Source organism: Eubalaena glacialis, chromosome 11, assembly GCF_028564815.1.
Source record: "Eubalaena glacialis isolate mEubGla1 chromosome 11, mEubGla1.1.hap2.+ XY, whole genome shotgun sequence".
Classification (NCBI taxonomy): Eukaryota; Metazoa; Chordata; class Mammalia; order Artiodactyla; family Balaenidae; genus Eubalaena; species Eubalaena glacialis.
Window position 1 is genome coordinate 3,609,390 of NC_083726.1, and position 19,638 is coordinate 3,629,027.

The 19,638-nt window shown below is 58.6% G+C and overlaps 1 protein-coding gene across 4 annotated transcripts in view; it reads left to right on the forward strand.

Annotated features, from left to right (window-relative positions):
* The window catches only part of CELSR1 (cadherin EGF LAG seven-pass G-type receptor 1), a 149,238-nt gene that overhangs the window by 111,665 nt on the left and 17,935 nt on the right, over positions 1–19,638 (forward strand). For 3 of the 4 annotated variants that reach the window (XM_061204270.1, XM_061204272.1, XM_061204274.1), the window contains exons 11-23: positions 209–322; positions 1,201–1,375; positions 1,964–2,105; positions 4,281–4,401; positions 6,117–6,300; positions 7,121–7,222; positions 7,889–7,983; positions 8,395–8,604; positions 9,846–10,029; positions 11,544–11,687; positions 16,372–16,576; positions 17,397–17,570; positions 19,286–19,412. In XM_061204270.1, coding sequence (XP_061060253.1) covers positions 209–322; positions 1,201–1,375; positions 1,964–2,105; positions 4,281–4,401; positions 6,117–6,300; positions 7,121–7,222; positions 7,889–7,983; positions 8,395–8,604; positions 9,846–10,029; positions 11,544–11,687; positions 16,372–16,576; positions 17,397–17,570; positions 19,286–19,412 — 1,977 coding nt within the window. The remainder of the gene's footprint in view (positions 1–208; positions 323–1,200; positions 1,376–1,963; positions 2,106–4,280; positions 4,402–6,116; positions 6,301–7,120; positions 7,223–7,888; positions 7,984–8,394; positions 8,605–9,845; positions 10,030–11,543; positions 11,688–16,371; positions 16,577–17,396; positions 17,571–19,285; positions 19,413–19,638) is intronic. The other variant, XM_061204271.1, reaches the window with a different exon arrangement.

The window sequence follows — 19,638 nt, forward strand, 5'->3', positions numbered from 1 at the left end:
ATGGACACATGTCCTCTGACTGCTTCCTGCACCCTGCCCGTCACACACACACAGCCGTGCTCTCCACGGAGAAGGCTGGGCCGGGCCCTCTGTCTGGAGGCACAGACGTCCTCCGGCTGTGAACAGCTTACCGACGCAACTGCATTTGAGCGCATTCTTTCCAGCCAGATGTTTCCAGATGGTGGATGCAGCCCCTCTCTTTGCACAGGACACGGTGCAGATTGGGAACCAGCTTCCTGGGTTGAGGATGAGAAGCCTCATCGTGGGTGGCGTGTCTGAAGACAAGGTCTCGGTGCGCCGCGGTTTCCGGGGCTGCATGCAGGTACCCTCCCCTAGCCCGGCCCTGGCCCACCGCGTCCTGCTCAGGGACGGCCAGCACCGCAGTTGGTGTCCTTGGTCATCCAGTTAGTTTTCAGTAAATGAATAACTTCTCTAATCGCCAACCCAGCTTTAACAAACCCAGTTTCCCACTTAGAGCCCTCCTCTCCCACGCTTCCCCTCGAGTTCCCCTCACAGCCACGCCACGGCCGGCCCCCTGCAGCTCTGTCTTCATGTCACTTCCAGAACCTGCCCCTCGCTGCCTGCACCAGCCCCATCCCGTCCCCTCCCCACCCCCCGTGCTCACCTGGACGGGTCCCACGCTCATCCCCTAGACCAGGTGTTCTAGCAGCAGCCGGAGTGAGCTGTTTATAAAGTAGTTGAGCTCATGTCTCCCTGCTTCTGTCTGCGCCCCCAAACCCCAGCCCCACTGCAGGGAAATAAATCCTTAGTCCCTTCCCCTGCGCCCCCACCCCGCCCCTGGGTGATCTGGCCCCGAGGTGCCTGGCACGGGTGGCCCTCCACCCGGGACGCCCTCGGCACATCCACACCCCGCTCACTTTCATCAGCAGCCGTGCTCGCCCATCATCCTCATTACTTTTTCTCCGTGACCCTCACCATGGAATTATCTGAATATGGAATCATTCCATCTTCATTCCGGGTGGCCTGTCCCCCTGCCTGGGATCCACACCTGGGGGGAGCGGAAGTGCCCCTCATCCCTGCCATCCCCCCACCAGTCCCAGCCCTTTCGATAAATGAGGCATAGCTTTTAAAACAAGGGACCCCAGAGAATTCGGGGTTCTCTTAACCCCTGGTTACCTTCTGGGGTTCCTCCAGCCCCAAGGCCCCAGCACCAACTCTGGCTGCCCTTTTTTAATGCAGGGTGTGAGAATGGGGGAGACGGCCACCAATATCGCCACGCTGAACATGAACGATGCCCTCAAGGTCAGGGTGAAGGACGGCTGTGACGTGGAGGACCCCTGCTCCTCCAGCCCCTGTCCTCAGCACAGCTACTGCCACGACACCTGGGACGGCTACTCCTGCATCTGCGACAGAGGTGGGCGCCCACAGCCCCCCTTTCCTGGCGCCCGTCAGTGGAGGGCGACGCCTTTGGTGTTTAAAACACATTGTGGGAAGCCGAGTTGGGCGGTGGCTCCCCCATCACCTCTCTGGGGGTCTGGGGCGCCCTGAGCTTTGTTTCATAACTAAGGAGTGGCCTTGTGTCCTGTCTCTTCTTCACGTGGGGGACAGGGGACACTCCCGGTTGGATCCTCAGGGCACATACTGAGATGAGGGAGAGTTTGTGAAAGGCGCACATTTAAAAAATAATACGTTCAGTGGTTGCCTCTGAATTTTGAGGTGCTGTGGCTATCCTCAGCTGGTACCCACCCGCTGTGAGCCCTCCCGGGGGGCCTGGGAGGCAGGCCCTCCTCTCTGCATTTCCAGGTCTGAGCCCCCGAGTGTTCGTGCTTCCCGTGACTCTGAGGGGCTTTGCCACTTTCCTCTGCAGAGTAGCATGGAAAGTCGAGGCTTGGGGAAGCCGCAGATTGCTAACATCCTAACACAGAGGGTGTCGCTCCGGAAAGCGGACTTGCAAAGCCAGAGGTGGATTCTGGGGTGGGCTAACACTGGCCTGTCCCCGCAGGGTACTTTGGAAGGAAGTGTGTGGACGCGTGTCATGTGAACCCCTGCAAGCACGTGGCAGCCTGCGTGCACAGCCCCGACTCCCCGCGGGGCTACGTGTGTGAGTGTGGGTCCGGCCACTACGGGCAGTACTGCGAGAACAGGTGAGAGTACGCCCTCGCTTTCAGGGTCCACGTGGCTACTTCTCCTCCTGACCTGTTCTCTCCTCTTTGCTATTTAACCCCCAAATACATATGGTTCAGGATAACAAGGACATATTTTTTTCAATTTGGCATGAAATAAACGAGAATCCGGTTGGACATCTCACGCTAACCCCCCGAGCATGTTTCCACCCCAGAAATGCACAGCACAACTCATTTCTCAAGAGCCCAGCTGTGCACAGAGCAGGCAGTCGCTGAGATATGGGAAGATGAGTGTAATTACAGAAAACACTTTATCTTTCACGTCGGGAGTGGCAATCGTCTCTGCTGTGCACATAGTCCTGGTGTAATTCACTGGGGGCATCTTGCTCTCCAGGCCCCTGCAGTCCAGGTGTGTAGTCATCACAGGTAGAGCACTTTCTCCCAGGTGGGACCACGAGGTACTTCACACACCAAGACCCCAGCCCCTTTGGGAGGTGATGCAGTCAAGGTTGATGGTCCTCGGCCAGTGCCGGGCCGTTCTGGTGCAGGAGCCGCGTGGTGCCAGCCTGCACCGCCTGGCCGGGACACCTCGCTCCGCTCTTTGCCCACTGGGGACCGGAGTGTATGCTGTAACCCCACCCGTGATCCGGATGCAGCCCCCGCCCTCAGCACCGCACAGCCCGTTGGATGATGGCGGGTTCGGAGTCAGCGAGGCTGAAGGAGGGGGCGTTCCAGGGGGGACACCAAGGGGGCAGGGCTGGAGAGCAGTGATGGGATGAGACCGGTCTAAGGAGCTCAGCGGGTGGGTCCCGGGCAGAGCTGGCGCGTGCTGTCCCAGCACGTTATGCGCTGGGGAGACGCACAGGCCTGGGTAGAGGGCCTGCCTGCAAACCGGGAACACAGCTCGGCTTTGTAGAGGCCGCAGGGGCCCCGCAAAAAAGGGGCAGGATCAGGTCTGGGTGTCAGAGCACCCCCAGCTCACAGGTGGAGTGTGGTGGAAGCAGACGGAAGCCAGAGGCAAAGGGACCAGCTGGGAGGCCGTGCGGCGTCCCCAAGGGCTGGCGATGCCCACAAGGCAGGACTGAGGAGACAGTGAGAAGGGGTATGACACCAAGCCTCTGGGATCCCCACACTGTTGACGTAGATCCATCAACACCAGACTGGAGCCCCAGCCCATCCTGGTCATTGTTATGCCCCTAGTGTGTACACAGTCAGTACTTAATAATTGCTGGTTAGGTGAACAAGTGAGTAGGAGAGGTTGATGGCTGGCAGGTGGGCAGATGGAATGCCATTAGCCAGGAATAGTAAACCCAGGGCAGCGTTTCATTTTGCGGAGCCTGAAGGACACTTGGGGGGCATCCCCAGGCAGACAGGTCAGCAGCGGACACTCAAGTGAGCGGTCAGGTGGGGAGTGGGCGTAGGGTGACAGCAACAGGCAGCAGCCACCACCGGGCGGGGCAGGGAGGAACCTGGCCTCGTCACCGTGGAGGTCACCTATCTCGGCGTCTGCCCGGGCAGCTCAAGAGGGCAGGACTGGGCAGGTCTGACGGGTCTGAGCCCACCGTGTCCAGCCCAGGGCTGCTCTGAGCTGACTGAAGCAGGCTCCACATCCCAGGAAAGGCTGCTCCCAGCATCCGTGGGGATGTGGTCAGCATTTGACCCAGGGGACCTGGGAAGCATTGATGCTGCCAATCCCACCGGTCTTGTGCTGGCAGATGCCTGGGACCTGGGAGAAGGTTGCCTAGGGCGGCTGGGCTCGGTCTGCGCTGGGTGGGGCTGGGTGAAGAGCCAGTCTGACAGTTGGGTTAGTTGTCCCTGAGCGCCCTCCCTCGTGGGCCAGGCATCATGGTGTAGGGGTGCTGAGCGGAGAGAACTTACTGACGTGGAGCTCGTAGGAAGCTGGGTTGGGGCGCTCACCTGCATCTTGCAGGTGGAAGAAAAAAGTGAGCAAACAAATTATTTTAAAATAACAGTATTGTAGGTAGAACCCTTCCAGATGCGGGGCCCCTGAAGGCTGGGCATAGGTCATAAAATGCTAAGTCCTGCAGGTGGGTGCCAGCAAGGGGGCAACAGACCACTCAGGGGGGCGGGAGGTGCCCAGAACTAGTCCAGCCAAGGCCCAGGCCTCCATCATCCCTCTCGTTCCAAAAAGGGCAGTTCTATACACCTTCCGTCTGCCATCTGATTTCCCAACAGGATCGACCTTCCGTGCCCCAGAGGCTGGTGGGGGAACTCTGTGTGCGGGCCTTGCCACTGTGCTGTCAGCAAAGGCTTCGACCCCGACTGCAACAAGACCAACGGGCAGTGCCAGTGCAAGGTGAGGCCTGGCCGCGGGCGGACAACAGGGACCCAGGGAGACGGTGGGGTGTGCACACGCACACGCCCGCCCACACGTCTACCTGGACACGAGCACACACACACTTGGGTACTCACAGGGTTCACTGTGGGTGAACACAGCTTACAGGTTCTCACCTGTAAGCTGGCTCAGCCCCACACACGGTCACAGGAAACCGAGCAATTTCTGTGAGTTTGACTCATCTTCATCACCAAACATGGTTCTCCTGGTTGGCCATTTTCCTGGTCTTTTATCAAACCACTCAATGATGACCAACATTTTAAAAAAAACATTTAATTAATTAATTTGCCTGCTCCGGGTCTTAGTTGAGGCACGGAGGATCTTCGTTGCCGCGTGCGGGATCTTTAGTTGCGGCGTACGAACTCTTACTTGCAGCATGTGGGATCTAGTTCCCTGCAGGGATCAAACCCGGGCCCCCTGCATTGGGAGTGCGGAGTCTTAGCCACTGGACCACCAGGGAAGTCCCCCGTGACGACCAACATTTAAAATACGAAAAGCTTTGCCCACTCCCTCGCCTCGGGGGCCTGTCATCCTCGTGCAGAGCCGCCGTGTTCTCAGCCCAAAGCACAGGGAACCCCGGCCCTCTGCGCCTCCCAGAAAACTCCACGTACCTTCAGAATGTTGTGTCGACAACTGCCGTGAGCTGCCGGTAACTTGAAGCCCAAAGGAAAATTCTGTGTGTAATAGTAGCCGCTCGGAGGGACGCGCTGTCCCGCGGCCAGGCTTGCTGACCCAAGAGGGGAGGCTGCCATCATGGCGCCCAATGATGCTCCCTGGCGCCCTGACATGCATCGTGTCCCGCGTGCTCCACTGTGCCTCTGATGTCACCTGAAAGATCATAAGGGCCCTAGCAGATCAGGACCACACAAACCACGTGGTGTGAGATGGCGGTCATGGCATTGGTGGAGGGCAGGGCAGGAGGAAAGTGAGGAGGGTACTTGGGGGAAACATGCCTAGGGTTTTTTTTTTTTCATCAAAAATTATAGAAAATGCAGAAAGGACTGTAAACAGTGACAGTGATACCGTGTGCCCTCCCAGAGTGACTGCTCACATGCAGTGCCTCCTCAGGCACTGAAAGACACACAGTTGGAGCCCCCGTGGGACAGTTCCGTGTCCCTGCCTGACACACAAGCCTTTGTCACTGGCCACAAGTCTGCCCAAGTCACAACCTGTCCCAGTTTTCAGCCGGGGACCCTTGGGCCTTGGGAAGCCATGCGTCCTGGCAAAGGCAGTGTGGCCAGTGAATGGCCAAGCTGGGCGTAAATCCAGGACTTTCCAGAACTGAAGCCCATGCTCTTGACCATCAGCTCACCCTGCCCAATGACAGATGTTCGGGTGGCTTCTAATTTCTCACAATTAAAAAAAGAAACACCTCCATCAGCCTTCCTGGTACCCTTGTGCATAGATCTCCATTTGAATCTCTGATCCTTTTTAGGACAGATGGTGGCTCATGGTAAGTGTTTGCTGAGATGTGAGAGAGGGCGTGTTTTCCTGGAGGACACACCTGCCCCGTCCGCCCTGGGGGCCTCAGACGCCGCTGGCCTGGAGGCCGTGGGTGGAGGGCAGCCAGGAGGCCAGGGAGCCGGGCGGGAACCCTGACGTTGCTCAGGAAATGTCCTCCAGGTGTAGGTTGTCTGCGGTGTCTGACGTCCAGCCTCTGCTTCTGGCTCTTGCAGGAGAATTACTACAGGCCCCCGGGGCAGGACACCTGCCTGCCGTGTGACTGCTTCCCACACGGCTCCCACAGCCGCGCGTGCGACATGGACACTGGCCAGTGCAGCTGCAAGCCCGGCGTCATTGGCCGCCAGTGCAACCGCTGCGACAACCCTTTCGCCGAGGTCACCGTCCTTGGCTGCGAAGGTCCGCGTTGCCCTTGACCCTCTCAGGCTGTACGGCAGGGACAGGCCACTGTGTGTCTGCGTGTGTGTGTGTGTGTGTCTGCATGTGCATGTGTGTGTGTGTGTCTGCGTGTGTGTGTGTGTGTCTGCATGTGCATGTGTGTGTGTGTCTGCGTGTGTGTGTGTGTGTCTGCATGTGCATGTGTGTGTGTGTGTCTGCGTGTGTGTGTGTGTCTGCATGTGCATGTGTGTGTGTCTGCGTGTGCATGCATGTGTCTGCATGTGCATGTGTGCGTGTGTGCGTCTGCGTGTGCATGTCTGCCTGTGTATGCGTGTGTGCATGTCTGCGCGTGCATGTGTGCGTGTGTGTGCGTGTCTGTGTGTGCATGTGTGTGCACGTGTGTTTGCATGTGCATGTGTGCATGGCTGCCTTGCATGTGTGTCTGCGTGTGTGCACACGTGTGTCTGCATGTGCATGTGTCTGCCTGTGTATGCATGTGTGCACGTGTGTCTGCGTGTCTGCATGTGCACGTGTGTCTGCGTGTGTGTGCGTGTGCACGCGTGTGTGCGTGCACCACACACTCCTGGGGCGTGGTGGGGGCACCTGACAGCCTCCTGGTCCAGCTGTGTCTGCTTGGCCTTCTGTCCACTGGCCCGTCAGGAGGCGTGGGTCAGAGCCTGCGTTCCCCACCCCCCGCCCGTTCTAACACCGATGGGGGGATGCGAGGGGTCCGGTTCTTGGTGGGGGCGGGGCCTCCGGCCAGGAGGAGCGTGTCTAGCACGCTGCACGTCTGTGTGCACGGATGTGCCAGGCTGAGCGCCTTCTTCCCTCTGTACCCCAGTGATCTATAACGGCTGTCCCAGAGCGTTTGAGGCTGGCATCTGGTGGCCGCAGACCAAGTTCGGGCAGCCGGCCGCAGTGCCGTGCCCTAAAGGGTCTGTGGGTAAGTACCGCGGGGTGTGGCCTGTGGCATCCATTCCAGGCGGGACATTAGACGGAGGCGTGAGGCTTGCGGGAGAGCTGGCCGAGGCGTCGGAACTCACTGGATGTTCCGTGTTGTAATAGTTCCTTTAGCCAAAGTGATCGGGGGGATGAGATAACTTTTTCCTCAGTCGTAAATGATAAAACCTGGAAAGAGCACAATGAAAATACAAAGAGCTTAGTGGCTGGGATGGGGACGGTGGGGGGGAGGCTCGGACAAGCTGCCTCACCGTTCACAGCATTGGCCTCTCATCGTAAAACTGGGAGGGTAGCTGCGTCCGGCTGCAGGGGGCCGGGGGAGGTCTGGTGAGTCAGTGCAGAGAAAGCAGCAGCCCGGAGTGGGATCCGGGTGGGCTTGCAGCGCACGCGGACACGGTGGGTGCTCGATGGACCACTCAGCCGATTTCTCTTTTCACGGACTCGCTCAGGTGTCCACCCATAGTTGCTGGGCAGCTCAGGCCAACGGTAAGGCCTGGTTGTCAGTGTCAGGCAGCTGTCAACGTGTCCCCGGGTCTGAGGGAAGAGCAGTGTTGGCTTCGTGGCTATGGCACCTGCTGGCCCTGGGCCAGCCGAGGGGTTCATTCACAGTTCAGCTTTCGGGCTTGGCGGGTCCTTCTCTGTTCCCTAGGAAACGCGGTCCGGCACTGCAGCGGGGAGAAGGGCTGGCTGCCCCCAGAGCTCTTTAACTGCACTACCGTCTCCTTCGTGGAGCTCAAAGCCATGGTAGGCTGCACCCTGGGGACGTGCAGGAAGAGGGTGGGCTTCCAGGCTGGGCGGGGCCCGGGGACAGCGCATCTGTTCGGGGCACCGCGGCAGCCATCTCCTCCTCCCTCTCCAGATCCCACCCTGCGTCTGGTTCTGCAGACTCAGAGTCCCCACGTCCGAGCCCCCGGCCCTGCCATCCGCCCATGACTCACGGTGTCATACTCTCTCCCTTCTTCCATCTGGTGTCTTTTTCCAAGTGCTTTTTAGCCTGACAGACCCTCCTTTTTTGTGCCGCGGCCATCAGCCCAAGTTCATTTTGGGGCTTGGGGATTTTTAAAGTTCTTTTCTGACAAGGGTATTTCCCCTGGAAAGTAGTGGATTCTGAGGGGAAGGGCCCAGGGCCGACCTGGCGCTTGCTCCCCGACCCAGAACGAGAAGCTGAGCCGGAACGAGACGCGGATGGACGGTGACCGGTCCCTGTGGCTGGCCCAGGCGCTGCGCAACGCCACGCGGCACACAGACCCACTCTTCGGCAACGACGTGCGGACGGCCTACCAGCTGCTGGGCCGCGTCCTGCTGCATGAGAGCAGCCAGCAGGGCTTCGAGCTGGCGGCCACGCGGGACGCCGACTTCCACGAGGTAGGAAGGCGGCAGGCAGAGAGCCCCACATGTCCAGGGGTGAGTTGGACCGGGGGCCCTGGCTCGGTCGTGGAAGGTCATCTGGCCCGGTGTCCTCAGGGCCAGACTGCCCTTTTCAGACGTGAGCCCAGGCCAGTTCAGTGACCAGCAAAAGGGTTTCCAAGTGTTAGGAGCGTCTTGGCAAAGGGACAGACCTGATGGTGATGACAGTGGTGCCGCTGTCACCTGACCACTGCGTGCACGCCGGTGTCCTGGGGGCTACAGGAATCGGCCCACTTACTCCCACACACATCCTGTATGAAGCTCAGCTGTCGCCCTGCTTTACAGTTAAGGAAGCTGAGGCACAGGGAACCAAGGGCACACAACCCATAAGAGGTGGGGCGCCAGGACCCCCGCCCCAAAACTCTGAGGTCCTGCTCTCACACGGCTTGATGCCTCCTGCTGCAGAGACAGTCCTGTTTTGTCTTTAAGTGATCAGCCCCTGAGATGTGTCTGTTTAGCATAACTGATGAGGAGGCTTATTCATCCAGTTTATAAACTGCTCTTGCCAGGGGTGTGGGTGTGGGTGAGGCATGGCATTGCCTCGTGCTTCCTCTTCACTCCTCTCTAAGGCCTCCCCGTCCACACTGAGCCCCCGGGGACCTCCCCTGTCCGTGCGGAGCCCTCAGGGCCTTGGCAGTGTTCCCGCACCTGTATTTCAATCCAGGTCTGAGAGTTCGGGCCCAGGGAGTTTGTTCCCACTTTCGGTTCTTTGCAAACAGAAGTTTTCCGCCCTGGTTTCCATCTGGGTTGTGGCCCCCGAATCCCCGTGACAGCCCGAGTGTCTCCCCACGCTGCCCCCTGTTCATCTGAGGTGCTCAGGGCGGGAGCATCTCCCAAACTGGAACCCGCGGCGCGTCCTCGGCTGCCTTGCTGTGGGCTCAGCGACGGGGCGGCCGTTCCCAGGCCAGGCTCTCCTGGTGGGGCTGGGGGTTCCGATGTAACGGGGGGCATCCCCGCACGCCTGCTCCCCTTTGGGTCTCGGGGTGCACACGGTGAAACCCCCTGCACGGTTTCCCCCGACACGTGTCTCCTGCCTTGGAGATGAGAGCACAGCCTCTCGCGGTTTCTGATCCTGGCCCGGCCTGGTCCTGGGACCTAAAGGCTCTCTGGAGCCTGGGCCCCAGCGCGTCAGCCAGGCCTGCGCCGGCCAGCCGCTCACATGAGCTGAGCGCCGTCTGTCCGTCTGTCTGTCTGACCAGGACGTCGTCCAGGCGGGCAGCGCCCTCCTGGCCCCGGGCACCAGGGCCGCGTGGGAGCAGATCCAGCGGAGCGAGGGGGGCACCGCGCAGCTGCTGAGGCGCTTCGAGGCCTATTTCAGCAACGTGGCCCGAAACCTGCGGAGGACCTACCTGCGGCCCTTCGTCATCGTCACCCCCAACATGAGTGAGGCTGTGGGCCCAGCGGGGGGGACGGTGGAACCCCGGGGCCCGTCTCAGGTGCAGTGCCCTTCGGCCGTCTCTGGGAGAAGGGTCGATGCTGGCAGGATCCTGGTGGTCCCCTTGCCTTCAAAACTAGGTGTGGGGCTGCCCGGGGACGTGGGCTGGAGGGTCTGGCGGCAGGTCCAGCCTCCAGGCTCACCCAGAGGCACAGACCCTGGGAGAGGGACGGGGACAGGCACCTGGCACCTGGCGGAGGGGGAACCCCCTCCCTGGGCCGGGAGCCGAGCCACCAGCAGAGCCAGCGCTTGTGTACCGAGTCACCCCGAGGGCCCAGGACGTGCTGCTCGGGGGTCGGGGGTTGAACAGTTGGCTTCCTTCCTGGGGAGGAAGCCCTGGTGGTAGAACCAGCCCTACCCACCCAGACACAGCAGCAGAGTCCCTGGAGCGGGGGCCCGTCCTACAGGCGGGGGCTGCTGGTTTTCTCCTCCCGTGACTGTTTACTTAGCACCCCCATGGGGGCTCGGGCAGGACCCAGGGATTGCCCCTTCCCAGGGAATCGCCCCTTGAGTTAGCCGATTATCTGTCGCCAGAAGGGCCTGAGCCTTTAACCCAGGTGCGGCGGCATCCCTGCCATGAACTCTCAGGCTCCCAGGGAGGGGCCCTCACTTCCTGACCAGAAGATGTTCGGGCTGGTCTGCACCTCCCGGGCCCACCTGAGCCCAGGATGCCACCTGTCTTGCATTGGGGTGAGGTGGGCTTGGGACCCCGTCATCACTGGGGCAGGACAGAAGGGTGAGCGCCCGGCATTCCGGCCTCTGTCCTGAGAGAGGGTCTGGCAGAGCTGGCCCGCAGACTCTCAGGGACGGACAGGACACGGGCGCCTGACGGGTACCTGGTGTAGCCGTCCAGAGACTTCAGGCAGGTCCCGGCCAAGCCTCTGGCCCGCCTCTGCCCGCACACCCCTCAGTGTCCTTCTCTGATGCCCTGTGGTTGGGACCATCGCCCCTGCACTGGGCCGAGAGCTTCCTTCTTGGTTCTCCCTGTGCTCGGGCCACAGGCCAGCCCTGTCCATCCTCCCAGTCCTTGGGGCCAGTGGCCCCTGCCTCCCGTGTTCCAGGGCTCCCACCCACCCTGGTCCTGAGCGCCTCAGGTGGGAGCACAGCCCTTGCCTGTGCAGTGAATTGAGGGCGCCCTTTGTATTGGGGGTGTTGGAAAGACGGCTCAGCGGGAAGACCTGGGGGGTCTCCCTGGAGCCTGCAGGGCTGACGGCCAGCAGGGACACAGCTGCAGGGAAATGACACGCCCGTGGGGGGGGGGGGCCGGGGGGGCGCCTCCTGAGCTCCCCGAGACCCCTGGTAAGGCACCGGGCTGTGTGACTCAGCAGGAAGTGGAGGTAGGTTCTGTTTAAAGGTGATCGGGGACAGCCGTCCTGGTCGGTTTGAAAACGGCACGGGTCCGGGCCGGCTCTCCGCGGGAGGGGTTGGGAGCCGCGTGTGATGGAGGCGCCTGTCCCCGCAGTTCTCGCCGTCGACGTCTTCGACAAACTGAACTTCACGGGAGCCCGGGTGCCGCGGTTCGAGCACCTGCGGGGCGAGGTCCCCAAAGACCTGGATTCCTCGGTCTTCTTCTCGGAGGACTTCTTCAGACCACCCGAGAGGAAAGGTAAAGCCGCTGAGACACGACGGCTGCCCTTGGGGGCGCCAGGTGGAGGAGGGCGGGCCTCCGTGGTGCCGCAGGGGGAGTGGGTCTGCTGTCATCGTAGCGCCACCTGCGCGTGCGCATCTGCCCTGCATCCCGCACCCCGTTTGCAGCGCCACCTGCGCGTGCGCATCTGCCCTGCATCCAGCAGCCCGTTTGCTGGCGTCAGATGGAAAGGCGATGGTGGGGTGTTCCTTACAAAACTTTGGCTAATTTATAATGCGATGAACGAGTGAACACCTAAATTGTGCGTGAGGTTGTCTTCCTTGTGCAGTGAAAAGCTGCCTCCGTGGATGTAAAATTTTTACACTCCTCCCCGACCCCCCCAAAAAACCAAACCAGAGCCGTCTGTGTGCAGTTCTCCAATCCTGGGTTAGGACTCTAATACCGCACGGCTTAAACACGTTGAATTTTCTTAAAGTATTTTTTCACAGATCCACTCAATCTACTGAAAATGTCTCCCCCAAGGTAGGAGCTTGAAGACATAAAATTCTGTAACGGACAGTTAAAAATTTGAAGGGTTTTAGTAAATTCGTTTTGTCAGTTACATGGGTATTATTCAGGCATCTTAAAAACTTTAAAAGAGGGTTTTACGCTGATGTAGGCTCAAGCTTGACAACTGACCCCATCTAACAAACTGTATTTATTTGGGATTGATTTGGGTTTTCAACATTCAGCAGTGTGTTTTGTTCATAGTCATCCTCAGAATAGCGATATACAGCCATCACCCCTTTATCTGTGGTTTCTGAGTTTTCAGTTACCCAAGGTCAACCATGGTCTGGAAAATTCCAGAAATAAACAATTCATGTTTTAAATTGCGTGCAGTTCTGAGTAGCTCGTTGCAAACTTACTCCATCCCACGTGGGGTGTGAATCATCCCTTTGTTCAGCGTAGCCCTGCCCATTGGTCACTTAGGTGATCAGATCGACTGTCGAAGTTATCACAGGGCTTGTGTTCAAGTGACCCTTATCTACCTGATATTACGACCTCAGAGCAAAAGTAGTGATGCTGGCAAGTCAGTTGTGCCAAAGGGAAGCCATGAAGCGCTTCCTTTAAGTGAAAGGGCGAAAATTCTCGACTTAGTAAGGAAAGAAAAATCATACGCTGGGGTTGCTAAGATCCACAGTATGAGCAAATCTTCTATCTGTGAAATTGTGAGGAAGAAAAAAGAAATTTATGCTAGTTTTACCATTGCACCTAAAACTGCAAAAGTTACAGCCACAGTGCATGATAAGTGCTTAGTTAAGATGGAAAGGCATTAAGTTTGTACAATAAGGTATTTTGAAAGAGACAGAGACCACATTCACATAACTTTTAATACAGTGTATAGTTGTAATTGTTCTGTTTTATTATTGGTTATTGTTTTCTTAATGTGCCTAATTTACAAATTAAGCCTTATCATAGGTGTGTATGTATAGGAAAAAATATAATATATAATAGTGTTTGTAATATCTGCAGTTTCAGGCATCTACTGGGGGTCAGCCCTGGGGCTTGGCTCCGAGCCTCTGCCCACCTCTCACCCGCCCCCTCGGGCTTCACCAGGCTTACGTCCTCCTTCCTCACACACTGACCTTCTCCCATTGGCCCAGATCCCTTCTTTGCCCTGACTCCCTCCTAGGCAGGCTCTCCAGCCCTTGGTCCAGGCAGTGTGTGTGCGTGTTGCCTGTTCTACTGGGGTGAGGTACCCCTGGATGCTTTGCCCAAGGGGGACCTCCGGTACCCACTTGCTGGCTGACTGGTTAGCTGGAGACACGATGGGTCAGTCGAGTCGTGGAAGAAACTGGGGCTTTAGACCCATCGATGTGTCTGGGGCCAGGAGCAGACACGGGGAAGGGGTGTGTGGGCTCTGGGGTCATGACACGCTCCCGAGAGGCCAGCCCGCTGCGGGGTGCTGTCTGGTGTCCCCGCCGCAGCCTCTCACTTGATGCCCCTGGGAGGTGACAGCCTGCTGGAGGAGGGGGCCTGGAGCCCGGCCCAGGGCGGCTGAACAGAGGCAGGGGAGCCAGGCGGTGGGAGGCTTAGGGAGCACCGAGTCAGCGTCCCTATGGGGCCCTGCTTTGTGGGACTTCACAGGAGGGGGACCGCGTAGACGCGCTAGCTGCTGAAGATGATAACGTCGGCTCGTCAGGTCCGGGCCCTTGACAGGGAGGCGTCTGACTCAAGTCGGGGTGGGGGCCTGGGAGGATCCCCCAGCCTTGGGGGGCATCGGGCCCTCTACTCAGGAAGCCCACAGCCTGCACTGCCCTCGCCCAGAGGAAGAGCCGGAACAGCCCGGCTGGGTGACGGGCCAGCCAGAGCGGAAGAGTGGGTGGTGACTCCCGCACCTTCCCAAAAGCTCTCAGCCAAACCCTGGAAAACAGCAACCCTAGCGGCAGTTGCAGCCGCCTCCCTGCTGACCCCAAAGCCAGAGTGTCGATGACCAGCCTGCGTCACTGACCAGCCTGAGTGAGGCTAGGCGGTGTTAACCAGCCTGAATGTAGCTAACCAGGGTTGTTAACCAGTCCGAGTGTGACTGACCAGTATTGTTAACCAGTCTGAGTGTGGCTAACCAGTATTGTTAACCAGGCTGAGTGTGGCTAGCCGGTATTGTTAACCAGGCTGAGTGTGACTGACCAGTATTGTTAACCAGTCTGAGTGTGACTAGCTGGTGCTGTTAACCAGGCTGAGTGTGGCTAACCAGGGTTGCTAACCAACCAGTATTGTTAACCAGCCTGAATGTAGCTAGCCGGTATTGTTAACCAGGCTGAGTGTGGCTAACCAGTGCTGTTAACCAGGCTAAGTGTGGCTAACCAGTATTGTTAACCAGGCTGAGTGTGACTGACCAGTATTGTTAACCAGTCTGAGTGTGACTAGCTGGTGCTGTTAACCAGGCTGAGTGTGGCTAACCAAGGTTGCTAACCAACCAGTATTGTTAACCAGCCTGAATGTAGCTAGCCGGTGCTGTTAACCAGGCTGAGTGTGGCTAACTGGTGCTGTTAACCAGGCTGAGTGTGGCTAGCCGGTATTGTTAACCAGCCTGAGTGTGACTGACCAGTATTGTTAACCAGTCTGAGTGTGACTAGCTGGTGCTGTTAACCAGGCTGAGTGTGGCTAACCAGGGTTGCTAACCAACCAGTATTGTTAACCAGCCTGAATGTAGCTAGCCGGTATTGTTAACCAGGCTGAGTGTGGCTAACCAGTGCTGTTAACCAGGCTAAGTGTGGCTAACCAGTATTGTTAACCAGGCTGAGTGTGACTGACCAGTATTGTTAACCAGTCTGAGTGTGACTAGCTGGTGCTGTTAACCAGGCTGAGTGTGGCTAACCAAGGTTGCTAACCAACCAGTATTGTTAACCAGCCTGAATGTAGCTAGCCGGTGCTGTTAACCAGGCTGAGTGTGGCTAACTGGTGCTGTTAACCAGGCTGAGTGTGGCTAGCCGGTATTGTTAACCAGCCTGAGTGTGGCTAACCAGTATTGTTAACCAGGCTGAGTGTGGCTAACCGGTATTGTTAACCAGGCTGAGTGTGGCTAACTGGTATTGTTAACCAGGCTGAGTGTGGCTAGCCGGTATTGCTAACCAGGCTGAGTGTGGCTAACCGGTATTGTTAACCAGGCTGAGTGTGGCTAACCGGTATTGTTAACCAGGCTGAGTGTGGCTAACCGGTATTGTTAACAAGGCTGAGTGTGGCTAACCGGTATTGTTAACCAGGCTGAGTGTGGCTAACCGGTATTGTTAACCAGGCTGAGTGTGGCTAGCCGGTATTGCTAACCAGGCTGAGTGTGGCTAACCGGTATTGTTAACCAGGCTGAGTGTGGCTAACCAGTATTGTTAACCAGCCTGAGTGTGGCTAGCTGGTGCTGTTAACCAGCCGCTGACCAGCACGGCCCTGAGCCGGGTCAGAAGGGCCTGAAAGGTGTGTGGCGTCCCCATCACGGGGGCAGAGGGGAGACCCTCCCCCACCGCACCTCCAGCCGCCCCTCCCCCCCCCCCCCCCCCCCCCGCTCTGCTCCTGTCCTTCCCTCCCCCAGACGTGTCGCCCCTCCCAGAACCCGACCCTCAGGGCTCCACCGCCCGCCCCTCTGGAGCCTGTGCTCTGGGCAGCGTGTACTGGGCGGTGGATGTTTCCGGAGACAATTCCTGGACCAGGCACAGCCGGGGCACTTCGTGGATTGTGGAAAATGTGGGTGACTGTGGCTGCTTTCTATGAAGTCAGTCTCCAGGTTCCCCACATAAGTGGAATCTACATTATTTGACCAGCTTCTCTCACCGAACATCGTGTCCTCAAAGTTCATCCATGCTGTAGCCTGTGCCAGAACCTCCTTCCTTTCTAAGCCTAAATGACATCTCTTTATGTGGATGGGACTGCGTTTTGCTTATCCAACATCCGTTGATGGATACTTGGGCTGCTTACACCTTTTGGCTGTTGTGGATCATGTTTGCTGTGAGCGTGGGTGTGCAAGCATCTGTCGAGTCCCCGCTTTCAGCTTTTTGGGGTGCACACCCAGAAGTGGAGTCGCAGGGTCCTGTGGTGGTTCTGTGTTTGATCTTTTGAGAAACCTCCTGCTGATTCCCATGGAACATCTATTGATTTCAGGAAGCACTGGCTCAAGTAGAAGGCGATTTGGTGGGAACACAGGCCCCTTCCTCACGCTGTGCTTACGTTGCAGAGGGCCCCACGGTGAGGCCGGCCGGTCGCAGGGCCGCCCCACAGACGGCGCGCCCGCAGCCCAGCGCCGAGATTCAGGCCCCATTCAGGAGGCAGAAGAGACGCCCCGAGGAGCCTGGCCAGTTCGCCATCGCCCTGGTCGTCATCTACCGGACCCTGGGGCAGCTCCTGCCGGAGCACTACGACCCGGACCGCCGCAGCCTCAGGTAAGCCTGGCTCCAGGAGCTCGGGGGGTGGGGGCAGTTTCCAGAGGGTTCCAAGGCTTCCATAAGTCAGAACCTCAACCAGCGGAACCGCTGTACAAGCACACTACGCAGTGACCCCGGCCCACGGCCAGAGACCACTGCCCTGTGAGCTCCCTGGGACAGAGGTTCTGGGTCTGCCTAGTGTTTCCGCCAGGAACGCCCCTCCCCAGCACACACCCCAGGCTCATCAGTGTGACCCCTGCGCGGGGCATCCGTCCCCGCGCTCCTGCCTGCCACCGGCTGTTGGTGGCCCCAGCACCTAGCGCAGCTCAGGAGATACCGGCTGGAGAAGCAAATGCCACCAAACGGCTTCGAGGCCTGAGCAGAGGCGGAGCACAGAGGCTTCACCTTTCAACCTGAGAATCACTTCCAGCTCCTGCCTGGGTCTGTGGTCTTCATATGCATCCTTCCCAGTGGCTGGATGAGAGGCCCCTCTGAGCCGTCACCCCCGCACCAGCTTCCTTTCACTGGACGTTCCCAGCGTTCCAGGGATTTGCTGTTCTCCGCGCTGGGGCCTTGACGTCTTCGCGCACATACCTTCTCTTCATTTTAAATTTCCAAAGTCTGCCTTTGTCCCAGAGGTGACCCTGTGCTTGCCCGTTGGTGATAAAACCTTTACCAAGGCCGCACCACCGCTCCCTCAGCCATGCCTTCCCAAGGGCTGAGGCTGCGGCTCCGAGCTCGTGCGCCTGATTCGGTCCCTCCCGGAGAGACCTCCGCGCCGTGCCCTCAACAGGGCTGCACGCAGGTTTGTGCCTGTGCCCTGGCTTCTCCCCTGCAGGCTGCCTAACCGGCCCGTCATCAACACACCCGTGGTGAGCGCGGTGGTGTACAGCGAGGGGGCCCCGCTGCCCAGCCCCCTGGAGAGGCCCGTCCTGGTGGAGTACACCCTCCTGGAGACCGAGGAGCGCACCAAGCCGGTCTGCGTGTTCTGGAACCACTCCATCACGTACGGGTGATGCCCCTCCCTGCCCTGGAACGCTGCATTTCCTTGGGGGGCTTTGCTGAGGCCAGGTGTGCCTGCGCACAGGTCCCCAACGCTCCGTTGGCTGAGCGCCTTGGGAGTTTTTCTGTGGCCCATTGCTTCCCTTCCAGCCCCTCCTGGGGGTGTCAGAGTCCCCCATAAGCCCACAGTTACACACCTGTGCACAGGCATGTACACATATGCACACCTGGAAACACAAACATACATGTGTGCACATGCACCCAGCTATGACCATGCACACGTGTGTACACGAATGCCCACAGACACATCTGGAAACACAGGCGTGCACGATGTTCACACACAGGGTCACACACACATGTGCACACACATGCACAGGCACACATGGAGATCCCTCGAGAAGACCAGCTTGGAGACGGGGCCCCTCACCTGCGGGACTCCGGCCAACAAGCGCCCCGTCCACCACCAAACGAGGCTGGGGTTTGTTCTGGACACACACGGGGGCGGGACTCAGAGACTGGGCCCAGGGTCCTCCCACCGACAGCGGAAAATCCCTGATGTGTGTAGGGGAGTCCCTGTACCAGGTGAAGGTCCCTGACCTCAGCCATCCCGCCCTGGAGACCCACATGGCAGCTGCTGGGGCTGGTCTGACCCCTCAGAGGCCCCGCCCACATCAGCAGCATCCATCTGCCTCCCACCCCCGCCCCCGACACTTGCAGCCAGGACGGAGTTTTGTGCTCACTCCCATGCAGCCCAAACGTTCCCCAAAACTGCGGTTCCACTAGGTGGGTCGGGTCTCTGCCACGGGGGCCTCTGCTGGGCGCCCACGCTGGGAAGCAGGTTTAGATCAGCAGGCACCACGTGCCACTCTCTCCCTCCTTCTGTAGTTTCCAAATTCCAGTTAATGAGCAACCAGCATAGTGCCTGGAGGGCAATAGACGCTTGGCTTACAAAAGAGAATGCAGGGTCCACTTTCACGACGAGGCCGGTGTTGAGGTCTGTCTGGCACGCGTTAGGCTCGGCTGTCTCTCATGGTCACTTGATTGAATCCCAGCAATTAGCCAGCCGGGGCTCTAATTATCCTTTCTGCTTTGTGCTGCATCTGCCATCCCAGACCTTAAAGTTCTTGGCAAACGTGTGTTAGCCTTCACGTCCCATTTTACAGATGAGTACACTAAGGATCAGAGAAGCTACTTGACTCTCCCAGAGTCAGGGAGGGCAGGGCTCTGTCTGAGGCCGAGACACACCTATAGCAGCCTGTCACTTGGGGCTTCCCATCAGTAAAACGGAGTAATGATGGGGCCCTGCTTCCATGCAATTGCCATAAAAAACGTTGTGCAATCTGAAGATGAAAGTATAAAACGGATGTAAGATGTTTCTTCTTAAATCATCGAGCCTCAAAAGGAGACCAAAGCACACAGTGGCTAGTTTAACAACTGACTAATGTCTCCGACGAAGGGGCCTGCGACATCCCGTTGAAGTTTTACTGCTGAACGACGCATGAACGTGAACTGCAGTGGGTGCTCGTCAGAGGCCCCCACCGGCCTGGAAAGGGAAGGGAGAGGGTTCACACGGCCCGGGGGCCGCCGGGGCCGTGGTCCTCACAGCGGTGACAGTGGCACTTGGCTGGGGCACAGCGAAGATGTTGCTTGGGCTCCAGTGGGGGCGGGAGGGCCCCAGAGACCCATGCAGTGGAGGGAACCAGCTCACCCTGCTTTTCTCTGCAGCCTCGGTGGGACTGGAGGCTGGTCGGCCAAGGGCTGTGAGCTGCTGTCCCGAAACCGGACCCATGTCACCTGCCGGTGCAGCCACGCGACCAGCTCGGCCGTGCTCATGGATGTCTCCCGGCGTGAGGTGGGCACCGCCCCCAGGGCAACCCCTGCCCAGCTGGCAAGTGTGTCCTGGCCCCCCAAGCCCGCTCTTCTGTGAGCTGCATCTTTCCTGCTAAGGGCTTTGAACAAACTGTGCTCCAGGAGGACTGGCCAGAATCTGTTAGGATTTCCATAACAGAACCCCCTTAAAAGAGTTTTCAAAGAGCCCAGGTTGTAAATTAGAAACCGTGATGGCAGTCCAGAACCTC